Raw genomic sequence first — 21,697 nt, 5'->3', positions numbered from 1 at the left:
TTATTTCAGCAAGAGTCAACCATCACTTTTATTAAGCTTACATCCTTGTTCTTAAACTACTGAGTACAGATTCATTACTGAAGGCTGAAAGAAAAATATGGAAAGAAAATCAACAAATTTCAATTCTTGCAAATTAATTGGGGAAATTAATTGAAAAAAGTACAAACAAAGAGTGTTTTATTGGGAATCTATAAGAGAAAGTCTAACCAGTTCCCTTGGTGATCAGTTTAAGTATCAATTATCAAATCCTCTACTGCCCACATCCTCAACAGGAATTTAAGAGGAGTAATCATATAGATCATTAGATACATGAGTCATTCAATGATTCAACCCCAAACCACCCCATCCCAACGATTCAAAGCCTTTCCCGGGCCAACAACACGCAGGACAAAAACTACCGGGTGGTTTTCAACATTGCGGACTTTAACATTGCGGTCCCTGGTTTGAGTCCGACTTCGGGAGTCCAAGCTGCAGGATCTTCGACCACCCGGTTGCGGGAGCTTCGATTGCCGGCTGAGGATGCCCCGACTGCGGGGAATAAAGAGGAAGAAGTTTAGACTTTATTGCCTTCCATCACAGTGAGGAATGTGGGGTAGCCGCTGTGGTGGATGTTTATGTTAACCTTTATGTAGTTGTGTGTCTTGTTGCTATTTTTTAGTATGGCTGTATGGTAATCGAGTTTCACTGTACCTTAATTGGTACACGTGAAAATAAACAGACCTTTGAACCTTTGACATGAGTGTGTTGGTATAGAACTGTATTAACACAACTCAAATAACATTCAAATAGCTTAATTCTTGCAGATTAAAACAGTCTCCTTTTCAACTGTTCAATTCCTTCACCACTGGTACATCTTTGCTGCCGTGCACATTGTATTCAAGTTGCACATGAAACTCAACATGTCCCACTAGTTCTTCTTCAAGGCACAAACCATCCTCAGGTTGCCATACCTTCATTTTTGTAAAATGGCGGCGCTGTAATGACTGCGGCCCCTGCAGTTCGTCTGTCCTCTTTTTTTTATTTTTGTCCCGTTGAGTGTATAGTTTGTTGTGGTTTTTATATTGTTTTTAACTGTGTATATGTGGGGGGGCTGGGGAAACCTTTGAATCTCTTCCCTGCACGGGAGACCCGACCTTTTCCCTGTCAGGTCTCCGTTGTTAAGAGCCGGAGCAGGGGCTTACATCGCCGGCGCGGCCTTAACGGCCGCGGGACTTACCATCGCCCGCCGGGGCTTTGACATTCTGGAGAGCAGGGGAGAGACAAGACTTTACCTTCTGTGTGAATTGAGTTGGTTGTGTGTTTTGTGGAATTGTTTCTTTTTGTTGTATGGCTGCAGAAACCAAAGTTCCTAACGGAAAAATAAAGTTCATTGAATTGAATTTCTGGGCCAAAATTAGGAAAATCCCCACTAATCAGCACTATGCAAATGACTTCACAAAAGATATATGGATCCTGCAAGAGACTTGCCTGTACAAGGGTAATTAATGATATGCAATTAATGCTAACCTTGCCAGCATAAAAACAGAAATTTTAAAAATCAAGTATTACTTATTTGTTATTTGCAGCGTAAATTTCCCATCGTAAAATTGTATTTGGTGCTATTAGTATTAAGTCTATAAGTGAAATCAAATGACATGACTACTCAACAAAAAATAAGGTTTATTGCAGGAATTGACTGGCTTTTTAATTAACTCCTGGAGATTACTATAGCCTTTCAAGCTTTATTTTTTAATTAAAAGATTATGATTCAACTTCTGGGGGCAATTCTTTTGAATGAAGCATAAAAGCATATTAAATTCTGATATTTTCTGCAAAATACTTTTGAGGCATTATTTTCTTTTGTTTTATTCCAACCAAGCTTCCCCAGTCCTTTTCTAGAATGATTCTTTAGGAATTACACGCACAGGAGTCGTAGTCATGCAACACTGAAACAGGCCCTTCGACCCAACTTCCCCACACCGACCAACATGACCCAGTCCCACCTGCCTGCGTTAGGCCCATATCCCTCTAAACCTGTCCTATCTATGAACCTGTTCAATAGTTTCTTAACAATCTTGGAATCAAAGTTCCAAAGCAATTTATCCTTACAGAATTAAAGTCTTATATATCTTGGCATATTAAGTATTTCTCTTTATTAGTGGATCAGCATAAGATTAATATACATGGGTGATGGATAGTCAGGCTGGAATTGTTATGTCAAAGTTGTATGACTTGATAATTTAACAAATATTGTTCTGAGCTAATCTGAAATTTAACCTGTCAAACGCCTTTGAAAGACAAAAGGCAGCTTCAAAATTGAAGCTCGAGATCACAGCAGCAGTGCCTACACAATTGCAAAATGAGCAAGGAACAAAGAGATGTATTGGTAATTACTTATTTTTCAGATATAGTTGCAGTAGTAATCCCCAGGAATTGTTATTAGGACAGCAGCATCTGTGGAGAGGGAAATGAGAGATCATTGACTTTGGACGTTAACTTTGTTTCTCTCTCCATTGATGCTGCCTCAACTGGTGAGTATTTCCAGTACTTTGTTTTTATTTTTGATTTGCAGTTTATTTTGCTTTTCCATTTATAAATAAAATGTGTTAAACCTAACAAGGGAATGTATTCAGAGATTCCAAGTGCCACGTATAGTAATCAACAAAGACGTCAGGATGCCATTGGTGTTTCAAGGATGTCATTTGAAGATGAACTCATTTACCGTGACAATTTGTGGAATATCATTGACATTTGCACTACTTTTGTGTTTTGCAACAACACCTTTGGCATTGAACTCCTCTGGTTCATGCTTCAACTGTTTCCTCCACATTTTGGAGCCAAAGTGATCCTTTTTAAAAGATTTAGGCTATACTGAGTATTTATGTGATTGATCCAGTTGAGTTTCTGGTCTCTGCTAATCTCCAAGATTAATCTTAGATTAATAATTGTACTTCCATGTAATTTGTCTTTTATTTACTTTATCTCAAAAGATGCGTGAAGTCTTGATAGTTGAAGATCTTAATGTTATGTCATTTATTTAAATGTAGGCTGTTTGGGGAAGCTTAGCAGAAAGTAAAAGATCTGAATAGATCTTAAAAATCCTTAAATCTCAACCAATTGACATGTTAATGTTTAACGAAATAGATTGCATGTAGTTCTGAGACCATTTCCCCACAGTAATTAATTTAATTAACATTTACTAATCCCGGCAAACACCCTTGATCTTAAAAACAAGGCCATTATTATTCATTTTTTTGTCAAAACTCTAGAATTCCTGCAGACCATACATCCCAAGATCAATACTGTTCCAGAACTTAAATTGCATGTCATTATCTGGACAAGTGTATACTGGTACAACTAATACAAGTATAAATAAATGTTGCTGAACGAATACGTATTTGTGTGTTTGTTCTTGCAGTTTGAAAAGACTCCTAAATGGATTACTGAATTCCAATTCATCCACATGGAATTCTTTGTAATCTTGACTATGTGCACATTCAAAACATTTCCAGCATTATGTTGCTGTTGTTTATCTAAACACAATACAGGCACAATTGGTGCACAAATATGGCCTGTGAAATAAATCATTTATCTGATACAAACTGCCGACCATACGGTAGCTGATTTGAGTATTAGATGGAATGTACCCAGTTTGATATGTGCTGTACAATGTAAAATTGTTACATGCTGCATGACATACAGATGGCCGGTCCATGCAATTTAACAAGCATTGTACAAAATGTACCTGTATAGGTTGCAGATGATGCATTGTTTAGCATGAGGCATAAATAATAATTTTTTTCTACATTATGCACATTTATTTTTAGTTTATTAATGTGAATTTCACTTTAGGAAGTCTTTTGCTTATAAATTGTTTAAAAAAATAAGCATACAACAAGATAAATATGTCATTGGGAACCTGCTCACTAAAAAATCCTGTTGTGCCTTAATTATTCTTTCATTTATTTTTGTGTTCAATTAAATCTGCTTGTCTTGAGCTCTTTTTTATTGCTATCTATCATCAGATTGAAATGGCGATTGAGACACTCCAAAAGTCTGATGGTTTGACAGCTCACAGAAGCACTCTTCTCAACAGCCATGTAAGTTGCCTCTTCCTTCAAAACCACTTAAATCTTGAGTCAGTTACATCAGCTTTTTTCTGATTTATTCTGCTGCCACTTCTGCTTATTGTGTTTGTCTTAACTTCTTATGTAACCTAATGACATTTGTGTTGTTTTCCTTCCCCTTACCAGAATAAACAAATGGTCATATTGAGATCTGGAGTTAGAATAGAGTGGTGTGAAAATGTTCACAAGTTCCTTACTGTAACTCTGGCTGCAACATGAAGACACCCCTGGGAGAAAGCAGCGGAGACCTGGTTGGGCCTTGCTGTTCTTGGAGTTTCCAATTTGCCTTGAAAGGAGTGGAACTTTGGCCCACCTCTTATAAGGCAAACGACATGAGCAGAATACAGTCAGTGGCAGAGTCATCCCATATTGTTAGTTTCAGGAATAAGCAGCAGAAACACGAACTTGCAGTGCTAAAATCTATTATATCCTGTATCTCAGTTTGCAACAAAAACATTTTGTGGTATAGTACCTTGTCGTCTTACTTTATTACTATGTCCAAGCGATTATACAAATTTATGAGTACATTTATGAAACATCATCTGTATGATCTAATATAATTCTATTTCACAAAATGTTTTATGAAATATTAGCCACTCATCCAGGGTGACAGAATCTACACAAAACATCACCAACTGTGCCAACACTGCATGCTTTCCTCCCATTACTTGCCCTCCAATTCGGACTTTGTAATATCCCATGTCAATTTTCTCCTAAATGTTCTGACCTATATTGGATTACATGTCTGCATATGCCAGACATGTGCACTCCAGGTATGTATAATATATAAAACAAGGAATAGAATAAAAATATAGTTTGCTTCTATGTGTGTATTGTACACATGAACCAATTCTCTTCAGTCAGAAGTGTCATCATTCCTGAGGCAAAAGCAAAATGCTGCTCATATTGAAACCTGAAAAAAGTTCAATCAAATGGATTAAATAACAAATGCAGATTTTTATAGTTTACTAGACCAAGTGCAGACCCGTTGGGTCTGTTCCCCCAACGTGCGGTTGTGGGGGGGGAGGCGGCATGCAGCGTCACACACACTAACTATCCCCCCCCCCTCCCGCACTCACGCTAATTACCCCCCTTGATATTATATTAATATTATTAATTTGCTCCTTTTACCCCATAACCACCCTATCTACTGACGCATAGCCCCCAACTTGCAGTCACATCTAGAGAGGGGGGGAGGGGGGGTAGAGAGTGAGGGCAGAGAGAGAAGGGGCAGAAACACAGAGATAGGGGCAAGAGGGAGAGGGGGTGGCGAGGAGGAGAAGAGGGAGGGTGGGTGAGAGGGGAAAGGTGGGGGTGGAGGGGAGGAGAGAGAGGGTGAGAGTGAGGGGGAGAGATGGGGGGAGAGGTGAGGGGAGGGGGGAGAGGTGAGGGGGAGAGGGGAGGGGAGAGGTGGGGAGCAGGGAGGGTGGAGGGAAGGGGGTAGGGGTGTGTGGAGGGGAGGGGGGTTTATCGGAGGGACGGTGGGGGAGGGGATGGAGGGGAGGAGTGGGAGATAAAGAGGGGAGAAAGAGAGAGGGGAGAAAGAGGGGGGGAGAGGAGAGGGGGTTGAGGACGGGGGGAGAGGGGGGGAGAGGAGAGGGGGGGAAGAGGGGGGAGTGAGGGGGTGTGCTGAGAGGGGGGTGAGGGGAGGGGGAGCGGTGGGGAGCAGGGAGGGGAGGGGGGGTGGAGGGAAGGGGGTAGGGATGTGTGGAGGGGAGGGACGGAGGGGGGGGGGGTGGAGGGAAGGGGGTAGGGGTGTGTGGAGGGGAAGGGGGTTTAGGGGAGGGACGGTGGGGGAGGGGATGGAGGGGAGGAGGGGGAGAGAGAGAGGGGGGGTGTGGAGAGGAGAGGGGGAGAGGAGAGGAGAGGAGAGGAGAGGGGGGAGAGGAGAGGGGGGGGAGGAGGAGAGGGGGGGGGAGAGAGAGTGCCTTTTTATTTCAACCCAAACCCCCCAAACAACCATTTGCAGGCAGTGCTTTTTTACTTTAACCATATTTTCATTTTCAAACCACATTAAGGGTACTTACTCACAGTTGTGTGGACATGTGTTCAGTGTTATTCACAGCTCAGAGAAACGTGACCCTCTGCCTTCCTCCATCTTGCAGACTAATTGAGGCACACCACTTCCTGGTTTTATAGTCCATCCCCCCTGCCGCCAGCGGGGGCAGCAGAGAGAATGGGGAATTTTGTAAAATCATTAATATCTCTGTCATTTTTCATCGACTGGAAAAATCCTCGGCACACATGCGGCGGAGGGGGGCTCTGAGCGAGGTGGCCAAAAATTACGGCCGTAGGTGGCGGCGTTCTCTCGGAAATCGCAGCACAGATCGCCAAAAACGGTCAAGAACAGACTTTTAGATAGATAGATAGATAGATAGATAGATAGATAGATAGATAGATAGATAGATAGATAGATAGATAGATAGATAGATAGATAGATAGATAGATAGATAGATAGATAGATAGATAGATAGATAGATGTTTGTTTGTTTGTTTGTCAGTTGAACCATCAGAATTGATTGTGCTGGAAATAGTTGACAGATCAAGGAGGGATGAAAACTAATTAATCTGTGGAGAAATATGCAAATGACAGTTTATTGGTCTGAAGTATTAATGCTGTTACTTTCCTCAACAAAAAAATGTGCATTTGTTTCTCGGGATGTTATTCAATCCTGACCGGATTTGTTGTAGTTCACATGCAGTTATCAACCTCCTCTGGATTTTCAAGTGCAATTTTATCACCGATTAACTCAAATTGTCGAAGTGTGTGCATAATTTGTACACTTCAGTTTTAGGGATCATAGAAACATAGAAAATAGGTGCAAGAGTAGGCCATTCGGCCCTTCGAGCCTGCACCGCCATTCAATATGATCATGGCTGATCATCCAACTCAGTATCCTGTACCTGCCTTCTCTCCAGATCCCTTTAGCCACAAGGGCCACATCTAACTCCCTCTTAAATATAGCCAATGAACTGGCCTCAACTACCTTCTGTGGCAGAGAATTCCAGAGATTCACCACTCTCTGTGTGAAAATTTGTAAATTATTTTTTTCACATTCCTATCCAGAGCACTAAAGTCAATCATGTATCTCCATTTGCTGTGCCTTCTTAATTAGGCTTAGACTATTCTTGGCATTCATTTTCCTGAAGTCTTATCACACGACCTTTCCCTTTCAATCATCAATAATGCAATTTTCTTTCCTCATTTTCAAATCACGCAACTTATAAACCAAAAAAGTACAAAATAGAAAAAAATCTTCAATTTCTGAAGTTTGCACACAGCAGTGTGTAGGGCTAAATATTTGTCTATTGATTTATTGATGTTTCTCCATTATTGTTTTTTGGTTATTCATTTTTCTGTATCTGGGCATCGCAGGCAAAGTCAGCATTTATTGCCCATCCTTAATTGTCCTTGAATGGGCAGTGGTGTGCCAGCTCATTGTACCACTGCAGTTCTGATAAAGCTACTCTGATAATGCAAGACAATAGTGAACCCCAGGATTTAACCCAGCGACAAATAAACAATGCAAGTAATTTCCAACTCAATATGGCGTGGACCTTGGAGGGGAGTCAGTAGGTGGTGATCTCCCCATGCACGCACGCTCATGTTGAATCTTCAATTCCACTTTCAACTCTTCAGACAATGCAGCCCTTCTTCGTGGTCAAGATTACAGTTATGGGAGGTCCCATCAGAACAACTCATGCAACTAACAAAAGTTCATTTTGTGAATGTGTTCTGCTACAGTCACAATGCAATGATGGTGGAGGGAAAGAATGATTAGGGTGGTGAATGGACTGTTAATCTTGTGGGTTGCTCTTCATGCATTTTGTCAAGTTTATCGTTAGATCTACATTAGTCCAGGTAAATTGACAGTATTCCTTACTTGAAAATTGTAAATGATGGAACATTTTACGTTGTCAGTGTATAAGACGCTCACCAGAGGATAACCAGCTTCTGATTCTGCTCTTCTAGCCATTGTATTTACATGGGTGGTCCAGCTGAGTTTCTGGTTCATGTTGACTCTCCCAAGATGTTGATTGTGAGTACTCAGCAAAAGTAAAGTAACTGAAAATCAAAGGAAAGTGATTAGACTTTTTATTTTTGGATTTGTTTCTTGTCTGCCATTTCTGTGGCACAAGTACATCATGTCACTTTTTAGTCCATGCTTGGATGATGTGCTTGAACTGCTTTCTTTTCTAAGGATGGAATTGAACATTGCGAAATCATCAGCCCACACATTTTCATCTTATAATGAAAAAATTGTATTGTATTTGCAGCTAGAAATATTTGATCCTGAAACACACCTGTCATGTTATCCTTGGGCTCGGATGATAGATTTCCAACAACTCCACCAACTTCCTTTATGCAAGATATAACTTAATCCATTAGTTTGTTATCCCCTTGATTTCTATTGACTTCAAATTTTCCAAGGTTTCCTAAGCCCACACTCAGTTAAATGCTGCCGAGATGGCAAGGCCATAACACTCCTTGCCTCTGGAATTTAGCTATTTTGTCCATGTTCAGAATAAGATGGTAAATAAGCTGAATGGTACTAATGAAACCCACAATGGGTATCAGTGATTTAGTTATCTTGATTTTAGACGCATAAAAGCACTGTTGAAGATGCCTTTTGTTAGTACTCATTGAGGTTAAACTGTGTGGTAATAAACTGCATTGAATTTTCCTAGTTGATGAAAACAGGATATACCTTGCCATTATTGCAAAAGTCAGGAAGTCAGTTTGGTTTTGTTTATTGTCATGTGTACCGAGGTACAGTGAAAAGCTTTTGTTGCGTGCTTTCCAGTCAGCAGAAAGACAATACATAATTACAATCAAGCCATTTACAGTGTATAGATACCAGTAGACGCCAGTGTTGAAACTTGAAGCAGTTTGACTCGGGGGACCACTAGTTCTGGACTTCTGCTACCACGGGGATATCGTTATTCCCATTGCCTTTGTTATATCCAGTGTGCTTAGTCAAGATATCACATGGAATGAAGACTATGATGGTGAGGTCTCAGGAAGAAGCCAAGCTGCATCATCTACTCACCACGTCTGGCAGAATGTAGTTGCACCTTGTCTTCAGCACCTGCTAGAACTGCCCTTGTTGATTCAGCTGTTCTCAGTTTCCTCCTCCTATCATCTTTTTATTGTCCACAGCTAACAAGCATCGATGTGGCAGGACATAAGCATTTTGACTGGATTGCTTATATCCACCTGTCATACTCTCTTTAGCATACATTAGTCTTGTGTTGCAATTTCCTCAAGTCATTCTTAAGTTCACCTGGCATTGGTCTCAGCATGTTCTTCCACATTTCTCATTGACCCAGTGCTGATTTCTTGGCCTAATCTAATGATCTAATGGTAGAGTGAGAGATATGCTTGGATTCAATGTTCCTGATACTAATTCAGCCTAAACAGAAAACAGCTACAATCTTTGTGGCATTGATGTGATGTCGTTTTGCACTTGACAATACACCCTTAGTGGGGCAAGTAACTGAAGTGCTCGTTATCTACTCTCTATGAAGTAATATAAACCATCTATTACTGACAATTGATGTCTTGTTTTCAAGCAGCAATGGAAATAAATACCTGGGAAAGCAACTCACTCCATTTTTATATATCTCAAGAAGGGTGGATAAAGCCAAGAAAAGTAAAGATTTACAAGCTGTTAAAAAGGTTACAGCATCCTGCCAGCATTTGTGCCAAAAGATTTCAGTGGAGGGCTCAGCATTACAGTGACATCTCTGCTGGCGACGTTTCTGGGGGAATTGGTGTGGTGGGAGGTTGGGCAAAGCCCATTTAGGGGCTAAATCTGACAGTTCCCAAAACTAAATATATTGCATTGCATGAATAACCCATTCCTAATGATTGCAATGCAGGCAGCACACCTACAGAGTGAATCACTTGTTTCAATGGTTTTAGTATTCGGCGCTCACTTTATTTTCCATTCAATGGTTGAGGAGACATTCTTTATCATGAGTGGGTAGTTCAAACTAAAACTGATAAAGATGAAGGGCAATGCAGCCTGGATAGCTGCAGAAGACCTTTAGTATGAATGGACCTGTACCAGCAAACCTTAGGGAATATTACATCCGTCTGAGGAGCAACATCCAAAGTTGTCAGCACTGTGCAGTCAAATTCATAGAAGGGGGTGCAAAAGAAAAGGAGAGGCTCTGTAAACACGTCAAAGGTTATGGGGAGAATGCAGGAGAATGGAATTGAGAGGAAAAAATAGATCAGCCACGATCGAATGGCGAACCAGACTCAATGGGTTGAATGGCCTAATTCAGCTCCTATGTATTATGGTCAAACAACGAAAGCAACAGAAGTCAATGATGTGGAGATTAATGCTAGAAATGATTTGCTGCAAAAAGTTCAGTGAAATTATCTTCAAATCCCATTTCCTAGCTACTACATCATCAGCCACATCCACTGCCATCTTGTCACTCACCCACAGTTGCTTTCAATCAACACTAAGAGTCATATTCTCAGATAGTTAGTATGACTCCAAACCTCATATCGACATCTTGTACAGTGATATCCATGTCACTCTAGCAGATGCGCACTACTCATTGACACACACATGTCCCTCTGTCTTAATGGACAGATGATGCACAAATAGAAGCAGGAGCAGTTAACTGGAGTGCTCTAACCTCCACAAAAGAGACTCTGCTGGGAATTATTGATATAGCTTTTGGTAAACCCTTTGTTTATATATTATATGTTAAATTCATACAGCACTGAAACAGTCCCGTCAGCTCATCTCTCTGACTGTTACATTAAGTCCATTTTATTCTCCCCACATTCCAGCCATCTTCCCCCAGGTTCCACCACTCAGCTAGGCATGGTAGTAATTTACAGTGGCCAAGCATTTTACCAATCCTTGCAACTTTTGAACGTAAATTGATTCGCTTTTATGCTGATATACCTTTTGCAGCAGTTTATGCTAGTTTCCTCTGCCCATAGTCTCGGTCATCCTTTATTCCAAGCATACTAATTCTTAAAAAGATATAATCAACTAGTGTACATTTAGGTTTTGTAATCAGCAGAACATTTTTTTAAATATTTATCGAATCACACCCTGTAAACCTTTGCAATTTGAAGCAAAAATTGAAGACAAATGTATTTTTAATCATAACAGCCAGAAAAAGAACCCTTAGCAACAAGCCTTTAAGTCCTAGATGATCCTTGAAATAGAACTATTGTGGGTGATTCCTTACTGTTTCTAAATATATGTTCAGCACTAAGAGATTAAGAGGGGGCATTAACATTGAGCATTGAAATAGTCACCGGGTCTGCATTTTTGCATGGTAATTGACTATGTTGTGCTTGCTCTGCGTGCTTCTGTGCACCCTGGATAAACATTTAACACCTTCATGAATAAATAGGTGCCTTTATATTATTTACTTTCTTTACAGTTAGTGAAAATCTTGCACTGTGTTTGTGTGATGCACTTGGTTTCATTAATGGCAGGGAATATGTGTAGGTTATGCAACGTGGCATGTTTTTGCAGTGACAAATGAGGATATGATGGAGTATATAAATGTTAGATAGCAGGTCTGATTGATGGAGGCTGATGGTAGGTGAACACTGCTTGAGTGTGCAAGGTCAGTGCCGTGGTTGTTATAAGGTGGTATTTAATGTTGATCCTCATTTACTTTCACACTTGAAGTGATAAAACTTTCTTAGCTATATTTCCTTGGAATTTTATCCATAGCATTTATTTTGCATAACGTTATGTGCTCTTGCAATTAATTAATGTTGAGGTCCATTTTTGGAAGCCTGGAGGAAGCCATGACTGAGCGGAGAGAAGGGTGGACACCAGGATTGTCAAACATGATTCTGAATTAAATGGTGGAGGGGAAGGTGAAGATTCTCTTCCACTCGAGATTTGGGAAAATGTTGCAGATTAAATAAACGGTCAAATCAGATATGTTGTGGATGTTGATAATGAAGAATTCATTTATATGGATGAAAGGGAAGAAAATAAATCATTTTTTTAGGTTGCAGATCAAAGGTCTAAAAAAATTACCTTAAAATGACATAACACAGGGGTCATTTTGTGCAAAAGTTCTCAGCAGCCGCATTCTATTCTGCATAGCTACTGGAGGAAATCCGATTGGTTGCAGGTCACCAGGACCAAAGAGGTGGTGGTGCCAGATGGACGAGGGGTATGGGAAAAGTTTGGCATGGAGTATGGAGGAGGGTGTGTGGAAATCGCATCACAGGGGGAAATGGGCATTGTAGGTCATATCAATTAAACTGGGGGTGAGGTGATGCACGACCTGCAGTCAAGGTCTGGGTGGTAGATGGAAGTGAACACCAAGGGAAATACTTAAAATTGAACCCATCTGCAAGAAGACTGAAGTCTGGAACTCTCCAGCAGCAGACCAGGTAAGCTTGGGCCCTTTTTAACATGCCAAACCATGCCTCAACTCTCCAGTCAAGGCTTGCTTTGGTGTGAAAGAGCTGTTTGCACAAAAATAAAATTGGCAAATGACATCAAGATGTGTGCTGCACACCTTCACTGGAATACCCAATATCCTCTATGATGTAGGATATCATATGTCTGAAAAGCTGCAAAGTCTACGCATATTATCTGATCACTTTTAAAACTACATGCAAGATTTTCTAAGAAAGTTGTATTAAAATCAGGTGTGATGGATAGTTAGCAAATTGGAGTTTAGTCTGAATTATATTGACCATTTGTCCAGTGGTTTATAATGTATATTTTCAGTTTCACAATTTACTGCTACTAAACCTTACTAGCTTCTGGCTTAACAACAACTTGCAATTCTATTCTTCTTCTGCAGAAAAATGTTTCAAACAATGTACAATAATGGGTTCAAAATATCTGATTCCAAAGGGATAACTAGAAAAGCTCAGTTGGGGAATAAATACACGTGAAAAAAAGAGGAGTTTTGAAAGGCTAGAGGAAGATACAAGGAGAAGGAAAACTGGGAAGTAAGTTTAAGAGAGCGGCAGTGAGAGAGTTGAATAAATAGCAAATACAGTGGATCCATGGGTCCAAAGAAGATGTTAATTTGGGGTTAACACACAGAAAGGTGCTTAGGATGAACTGTGGCAGGAAGAGTTTACTAAATTAGGATTGTGTGGGTCGACAGTGGAATCTAAAAGCAAGTATAAGGATTTTGATGACAGTTCCATGAGATGGGAAGTAGTGAAGACAATGCTGATGTAGTGCAGGTGAGGACATGGGCTACAGTGATTTCTAAGTGTTGAACCTTGTGCAAAATAGCCACACAAACTCCAGGTAAGAAAATGTTATTGAGGCTGAACTAAAAGGTATTAAAGGCATGGACTAGGTTTTAACAGTGGAGGGAGGCAATATTATAATGATGGGGGAAAAAAACATGTGTTTATATAGCAGCTGTGATTTCCTCAAAACTCAAGGGTACTTAACAGCCAATTAATTACCTTTTGAAGAGTAATCACTGTTGTTTGACACATTTGATCACAATAAGATCCCACAAAGAGCCACAAAAAGAATGACCAAACAATTAATTTTGGTAGTATTGACTGAGGGATGAATGTTAGCCAAGGTGCTGGCAGCATTACTTAAAGTCGTATACCAATTGTGCTTTTGCATCCACATGAACACATAAATAGATTTCTCAATTTACTTTAAGATCATGACCTCCAATACTGCCATCTATTTCAACCTACATTTAGGTGTTCAGATACATGTCTGAAGCCTTGAACCTACAATCAATTGAAACAGGTTAGGTCAAGGGAAGTAGTCTGTGCACTGTCCAATATTTATCTCTCTGTCAATATCTTTAATACAGATGATCACATTGCAGTTTGTCAAACATTGCAAATTTGTGCAAATTGGCTACTGCATTTCTTATATTACAACAGTGACTGCACTTCAAATAATTATGCTATTGGCTGTAGAGTGCATTGAAATGTCCTGAGGTCATGAACAATGCTATATAAATACAATTGTTTACTTAATTTTTTTTTCTTTTCTAACTCAGGCAGGGATGCTACCACTGAGCCAAGCTGATACTTTGAAGAAAGTGGAAATGGATGCTTGGAAGAAAGCTGTCTTGGTAATGGTGGAGTTGTGGGAACAAAGTGAGCTTAGGGTCAAATAGTTGCTTATATTCTGCATCTTCTGCAAGCCTGATCTAACAACCAGGCCCTAATATAGTCTAGAACAGAGGCAAGTAAGTGACTACAGTAGCTAAAGTGGATGGTTATAGTTAGATTTGTTTTCAGTTTAATGGAGGAGGCAAAGATGTAATAGAGATGACCACCACTATATGTGTACCATTTGCCCAAATGTACAAATTATGTAATTCAGGCTAATATGCAGATGATGAAGAGGATGAGACTGCTGGTGCATCTGTACCAGTATGTTGAATACAAATGTAGTGTTAGATATCATTGAAATGGTTAACGATCAGAGAGGCATGGCCACAACAAGTTAAGAGGCAACATTGGCAGATTGCTGAAAAAAGACAAAAGCGTATCGAATGGTTAAAGGTGGTGGAAAGATTATGAAATGAGAGCCATGGTATTTTAGGTGTCTCACAATATTATTTGTGACGTTGTAAAGTAGTTGTATGGAAATCATTTGTGAGATACTTAAATAAAATTATATGGGTAATCTGGAAATGTCAAAATTAACTTTTTTAGAGAATAGAAAAATCATAAGAGAATTGTTGGGATTTGAGGTTTGTTTCTTGAGCTGTTTTTAATAAATACTTTTTATTGAGCTAGGTTGATTATAGTGCCAAGCAGGGGGCATAGGAGTTCAAGTTGTCAAGTCAAGAAAGCGTTAGGAGCATGTTTATGTTGTATTGATAGGAAGGAACTCATAGGGTAGAAAAAGCAGAGAATGGAATGTGTTGTACTTCTTTGGTTCGAAACCAAACTTGAAATTTGAGACAGGTGAAGTTGTGAGCCTGAAAAGACAATCAGAATTTAACAGATGGCCTTAATTAAAGATAAGCTGAAAATTTACAACATTTGTGAAGGTGGAACATTAGAGTTAAGAAAGAAAGAAATTAATGTTTCCTATCCTGGCATTTGCAACCTCAGGACATTCCAAAGGTACAAGCAATGATAAAGAAAGAGACCACCCAAGTGAAAACTATTAAAAGATATTAAAAGATAACAATTGGATTGTATTAAGAATTCATTTTTCACACCAGGAGGGCTGGACGAAAATTATAGGGAGGATAGTGGAAACTAAAGCCAAGGATTTTTACATACTGCAACATTGCAATTCATTTGCAATTCGTTGCTCTACTTGCTCGCTCCATAGGTTCTCTGGTTTAATTTTAATTGGAGACCTGATAAGGATGCAGCAGACATAGAATGATTTGCTTTTAAAATCACCACCAAGAAACACGCTCCAAAATGCACAAGTGTATTTTTTTCCTGTGGCCGTAATGATGGCTGACATCTTGATGTCCTTTCCATGTTCCATTACTACACGGACCATACATCCAATGGTGAGGATTAACTCAGGTAACCTGCCCTGTTGTATTTATTACAATGTTTAATCAAATATTATTAAGGTTTTATAAGTAAATATAATTTGTGGACATGCTGAATTAGGAACACAGATACAAGCGAATATAAAAAATAGAAGCCACTTCTTGTGCCTGCTCAGCCATTCCATATAATGGTTGCTATTTTACCTCCATGCCACTTCCTTGTTGCACTAGTCCCATATCCCTTTATTCCCTTAACACCTAACGGTCTATTGACCACTTTCTTCAATGTATTCAGATATTTATATAATACACCATAATTATTTTGTGCCTATTTTCTACTTCTAATTCTTATTGCAATATTGATAATGTGATCTTGTCCACTTTCTAAAGTGTTCAGGTAAAATTTCAAATGCACATTGGCCACTTGACCTTACCAGGAACTCCCTTTCACCGTTCTCTCTTGGACCAGTGCATCAATCATTTTAAGTTCTCATCGCAATAGTAAACAGTGGACTGTTTAAAATAGTGTTGAGATACTTATCAATTGCCTGCGGTTACATAGTTAAGTTAGATCCTTCCAATAGAATGCAGGATTAGAAACCAACAAGTAGTTACACCAAAGGCAATTGGGAAACAGAGCATTTGCTACTTTCTTGCACTGCTTCCAAGTTATTTAAATCGTCTTACACATTTGAGTAGCAAATGGAAATTATCTAACTGATTATTATTTCTGTAAAAAGTTTGTAGGTAATACATTTCTACAAATTGTCTTTCTTAGGTAACATTGGTCTAAAAAGGACTGCAAGAGTATTGCAGACATTAATGTTACCAGACATCTAACAGGGAATCATTGGGAATAGCGTATGAACTTTAAAAGTTCAAATAATTGTTTCATAATTGAATCAATTAATTCAGTGTTAAGAATGAAATTGCATGGACAGGGCTGAGGATTCTTGAATTTTGCAGAAAAATTTACGTATGTCCTTGAATGCCTTGTTAAAGCAAGAGGATTTCCATGTACAATCCAACTAAATCTTCTTTGTGAAGATAGACACAAAATGCTGGAGTAACTCAGCAGGACAGGCAGCATCTCTGGAGAGAAGGAATGGGTGACATTTCGGGTCGAGATCCTTCTGAAGAATGGTGCCTGTCCCGCTGAGTTACTCCAGCATTTTGTGTCTATCTTTGGTTTAAACCAGCATCTGCAGTTCCTTCCTACATAAAGCTTGTATGTATACTTTCATGGCAGTAATTAGATGTATAGGAAATGCCTATAATTCATCAGGCCACCCCAAACCATGACACATGGGAAATGTTAACATCTGGCCATTATTTGACTACATTGTGTCATTAACTTTTTCTTGGAGTCACTAGCAGAGATAATATCAGCTTGCAGAAATCAGAATGGGTGAAAAGTGGGATCGAGGTGAGAGGTGAGATCAGACTTGTCTAGGACCATTTTTGTTGGCTCTGTTGAAAATTAAGTAAAGAATAGGGAATTTAGGGATGAGTAAAATTACCAATGTGGGTTAGATGCATGATGGTGGGGGTGTTCGGGGCAAGGGGTAGCAGGAGAGATCAAGAATCCTTGTGAGATCAGAACCATTTCCACTGGCCAAAGGGAACCCTTAAAATGTAAAAAAAAACACAGAAGGCTTCTTGCCAGCAGCTTTCGCCAATCTCAGGTTAGAGTGGCACACAATGCACAATGCTTCCTAGTTGGTTAAATTGGACCTACTGGCAGGAAGCTTTATTTGATCGACTATAAAGTGAGGAGAAATATATTGGAATCATATCGCACCTTCAGTGCTGTGGACTTAACAGGATATTAAAATAGTTTCTCATGATTCAACTTTTATATTGTTGAAAATTGTGCAACAGCATCAGATGTACCCAATCTTTTGCAGATTTTTGCACTGCCAAATAAATATTTGAATCCTCCAAACTTCCAGTCCGAATGAATTTGCGACTAACTTTTTTTTAAACAGAAGCTATCACTGAATTGTTCAGTCCTGGAGAATAATAATTTTAAATTATTTCCTTTTTTTAAAAACAAACGTGTTTTGTAAAATTTGCATAATTATATGCAACAAATGGAGTCACAAAGTTCCTTCTGTTCAAAGAATATAACATTATTGTCCATACCCGAAAAAGGAGAATCACCCAGCACACCAAGCTGCACTCCCACTGAGCCACAGATTAATTTGCTCACAGACCAATGGATTATCGGAGAGTTCCAGAAGGTAGGTAAACTAGTGAAATGTGAACATTAGGAGTGCACCTCAAAACCATAAGAAACTAGATTTCTGCTTACCACTCATGCTTCACTCCAAGTTACAACTAAATTCCAACTCCAAAGCCCCCTTGCTGTTTTCTGCAACATCTCCTACTTTTGGGTTATAGAATAATTTATGGAGGGATATCTGAGGAACATGGAATGCATCCTGTACTTCCCCTTCACCCACATGCCCTCGCAGTATGGCTAGAGTATTTAAGCTATATTTATTACACATAACCAAAAGAAAAAAACATACAAATACTGTTTTTATGTCTACTTTTAGCTTCAGTGGTTATTGGACAATTATGAAACAGCAGAAGGTGTCAGTCTTCCTCGAAGTACCCTGTACAACCACTACTTGCGTCACTGTCAGGAACAGAAGCTTGACCCGGTGAATGCAGCTTCTTTTGGGAAACTTATTCGCTCCATTTTCATGGGTCTGCGCACAAGGCGGCTAGGCACAAGGTTAGCTACTTGCTGGCTTTCTTTCTGTTGTTCTGCTACTTGCACTAATTATTTATTTAAATTTAAAGCAATTTTTCTGTCTTAGAGGAAACTCCAAATATCACTATTACGGCATCCGGATCAAACCAGACTCCCCACTAAATCGCTTGCAGGAGGATATGCAGTACATGGCTATGAGGCAGCAACCCATGCATCAGAAACAGAGGTAATCATTTTGGAAGACTACTAATACACGCACCAGTGCCTTGCCTCCACCTCTGCTGTCCTGTAAAACATGAATTCTATTTACCTTCTCATTGCCCTCACCATTTTTACGATTATGTGACTAAATATAATGAGACCAGAATTTGCTGACAAGATGATGGTGCTCACTGTTAACTGTGGGTAAACATTAACTTTGGGTGTGGAGCAAATGTACAACTAAATGTGAATATCTAAGAATTGCCAAAGATTATGCCCAGTTCGTGCATTAGCTTTGTGGGAAAATTATCTGGCCATGTCCTTTATTTTCAGAAACTTCTTATAATCATCTTTAAATAGGCCATTGTGTTGCATTTAATGTTGCTTGATATTATGGCATGGACAAAAAGCTATTGCAAAGTAGAATCATTTGGGGTGTTTTAGTTCTTTGGCAGACTTCAACATTGTTATTTTATTCCTTTTTCCTTTTTTTCCTTTTGTTTTCTTTAACTTTTCTTCATTTTGGTTTATTTTTTCTTGCCAAATGTAAAATTAAATTCTCACCTATCACTTCCCATATTTCTTTCTCCTCCTCTGCCTTTATGTTATTTTTGTGTATAATTTTGTGTATGTACCTCAGCTTTTCCCCCCACAAACTCTTCATTTTCAATGCAGAATATTTTGAACTGAACTGTGCAGCGGCAAGTCAAACTGTTGGGAGACTGTTAATATTAAAATGTTTATTTGAGAGCATGTTGCACACATGCTATTTCCATCCAAAGTTCTACTTGAATCCTTTATTATTTCCATCACCAGCAATTCAACAATCTACAAATCTAAACCATTTCTGGAGAGGTGAAAGCCATTCAGTTCTTTACCTGATCACTGTAAAACTACAGTTACAAATTAGGGTAATCCAGACTTTGCAAAGTGGAAAATAATCTCTTTAATAGGAGATTTTTTTTGAGGTACGATATGATAGAATGCAATAGAACTTTATTTATCCCAGGAGGGAAATTGATCTGGCAACAGTCATAAAACACAAGATACAAGAACCATGAAATTAAAGTGATGAGTGGAAAAGATTGGGGATGTGCAAAGATTTGGGAGGGGGGAGTCAGTCCACCCCATGACAGAAGGGGGAGGAGTTGTACAGTTTGATAGCTACAGGGAAGAAGGATCTCCTGTGCCGTTCTGAACTGCATCTTGATGGAACCACTGTAGCTGAAGGTACTCCTCAGGTTGACTAGTGTGTCATGGAGGGGGTGAGCTGCATTATCTAAGATGCTCCACAGTTTGAGGACCATCCTCCTCCCCAAGACCACCTCCCATGAATCCAACTATGTGCATATTTAAGGTAATGTATTTAAGATGGTATTGGGTGTGATTGAAACCTATAATATTAAGCTATGAAAGCGATGGAGGCGTTGATTAACATTTATGGTTAAACAAAGCATATTTTAAAATAATTTCTCTATGCCAAAATTTCTCTTGTCAATTTTTTTAAATAACTTTTGAAAAAGGTGGTAATAACCACACCACTGATTTGGAAGTCAGTCTGGCTGTGGCATAAAAGATTGGGCTTTGACCAGCTGAAGGACCTTTCCCTGTTTTTAAACTTTTTATGTTCTTCAATGTGTTTGTGTTGTCACTGTTCAGCCAGAAGTTACATTTATTTCAGTTTGAGACTCAAATTTTTTGTATCTTTTTTTTTCTCTTTGAGGTAGAATTCCAGGGAGTTTTATATTTTTCATATTCTTTAACTCATTTAACATAAAAGTGTTGGCAATATTGTTTCTCAGATATAAGCCTATGCAGAAATTGGATGGAATAGGGGATGGCTTTGCAGGAAGTGGACAACAAGTTCCAAACTCTGCGGAACAAACCATTGTAGCACAAAGTCAACATCATCAACAGTTCCTTGGTAAGTTATGCTAAGATTAACTTAATTAAAACTTTACATTTACTAACGTTTACAGTCTAAGTTCATGTCATTGAATAACACAGTAAAGGGGTTGAATCTCAGCAGCCCACTCTGGCCTCTAGGGGGATCTGGCAGTCTCAGGCTTGTACTGGCGGCTCAGTCTTCCTCCGAGCTTCCAAAAAAGAGGCACAGTTAGGCAGTCTTCCACTTTGTCTCTCTCCCTTTCTTTCTCTCCTGCGTTATTCCACCTCTAGCTGGAATTCCCTTGGTTTTTAAGGAATTGGGCTTAGGAGTAGGTAGATTGGAAGCAGCTGATTCTGCTTTGACTGTGGCCTCTGCTCAGTCCAGTGCACTGTCCAGTGTGCCAGTGTTTTGCAGCAGCCAGGCACTGTGTCTGGTGCTGGTTGTTGACTTCACTTGGCTTGTCTGCCGGTGACGGGGATCGCAGCAGCCCTTAGGGAAGATGAGTTGTCACAATTCCTAGAAAATTGTATCATTATTTCCCATAAATGAATACCATATTTCCCATTGAATCCCATGGTATAAATGAAGATGTGTTCCTACGTGATGTTTTTTCTCTTAACAGTAATTATGATACATATAGCAGCTGCTGATTCACAGCAAGGGGGCATTTAGAGACTGACGTCAGTTTTCAAAGCAAATATCGTAAATAGCCAGCAGGTGCGTTTAGGGACAGAAACAACTGCTGATTTTAACATTTTAACGCATATCAAATATAGGTAGCTAATTCAATGATATAACTCATAACAAACAACAATGGTTGCTTAGATTTACAACTTGCATTTAAACATGCTGGCCCTGTTTCAGACTTCTTGATGGAAAACTTTTGGGGAAACAAAAAACTGCCAAACAGCAAAATACATCTACCATGCCAAAAAATGATGAGTTTCATTGACCTTCATTGTTGTTTCACATACATTCTTACCTACACATCAGTAATTACTTTCAAAGCTCGAAAGACACTTGATCTCAATAGAGCAAGCAAGGTTTTGTCTCATCTGATGAACTGCATTAACAAATACTGTTTTTTATTTATTCCTATGATAGATGCCTCTCGTGCTCTTCCGGAATTTATAGAGCTTGAGGTTGGAGATAGCCCCTTATTGGATGACATCATTATTGAGGACATCAGAACACTACAGATTCTCTATAGGGAGCACTGTGAGGTATCAAATTCATGAGCAGTAATTATTGTTTCAATTCCTAATATAGCCCTCTCAAAAGTAAACTTTTTTAACTTGTGTCTGA

At 39.3% G+C, this 21,697-nt stretch overlaps 1 protein-coding gene across 4 annotated transcripts in view; it reads left to right on the top strand.

The window, feature by feature from the left end:
* Positions 1-21,697, top strand: part of rfx3 (regulatory factor X3) — a 291,788-nt gene that overhangs the window by 211,853 nt on the left and 58,238 nt on the right. For 3 of the 4 annotated variants that reach the window (XM_033017806.1, XM_033017809.1, XM_033017810.1), the window contains 6 exons: positions 4,005-4,079; positions 14,112-14,186; positions 18,143-18,324; positions 18,410-18,529; positions 20,307-20,428; positions 21,497-21,615. In XM_033017806.1, coding sequence (XP_032873697.1) covers positions 4,005-4,079; positions 14,112-14,186; positions 18,143-18,324; positions 18,410-18,529; positions 20,307-20,428; positions 21,497-21,615 — 693 coding nt within the window. The remainder of the gene's footprint in view (positions 1-4,004; positions 4,080-14,111; positions 14,187-18,142; positions 18,325-18,409; positions 18,530-20,306; positions 20,429-21,496; positions 21,616-21,697) is intronic. The other variant, XM_033017807.1, reaches the window with a different exon arrangement.

The sequence above is a fragment of the Amblyraja radiata genome, chromosome 3 (assembly GCF_010909765.2).
Source record: "Amblyraja radiata isolate CabotCenter1 chromosome 3, sAmbRad1.1.pri, whole genome shotgun sequence".
Lineage (NCBI taxonomy): Eukaryota > Metazoa > Chordata > Chondrichthyes > Rajiformes > Rajidae > Amblyraja > Amblyraja radiata.
Note: the sequence above shows the minus strand (reverse complement) of the source record. Positions and strands in the feature narration are given on the sequence as shown.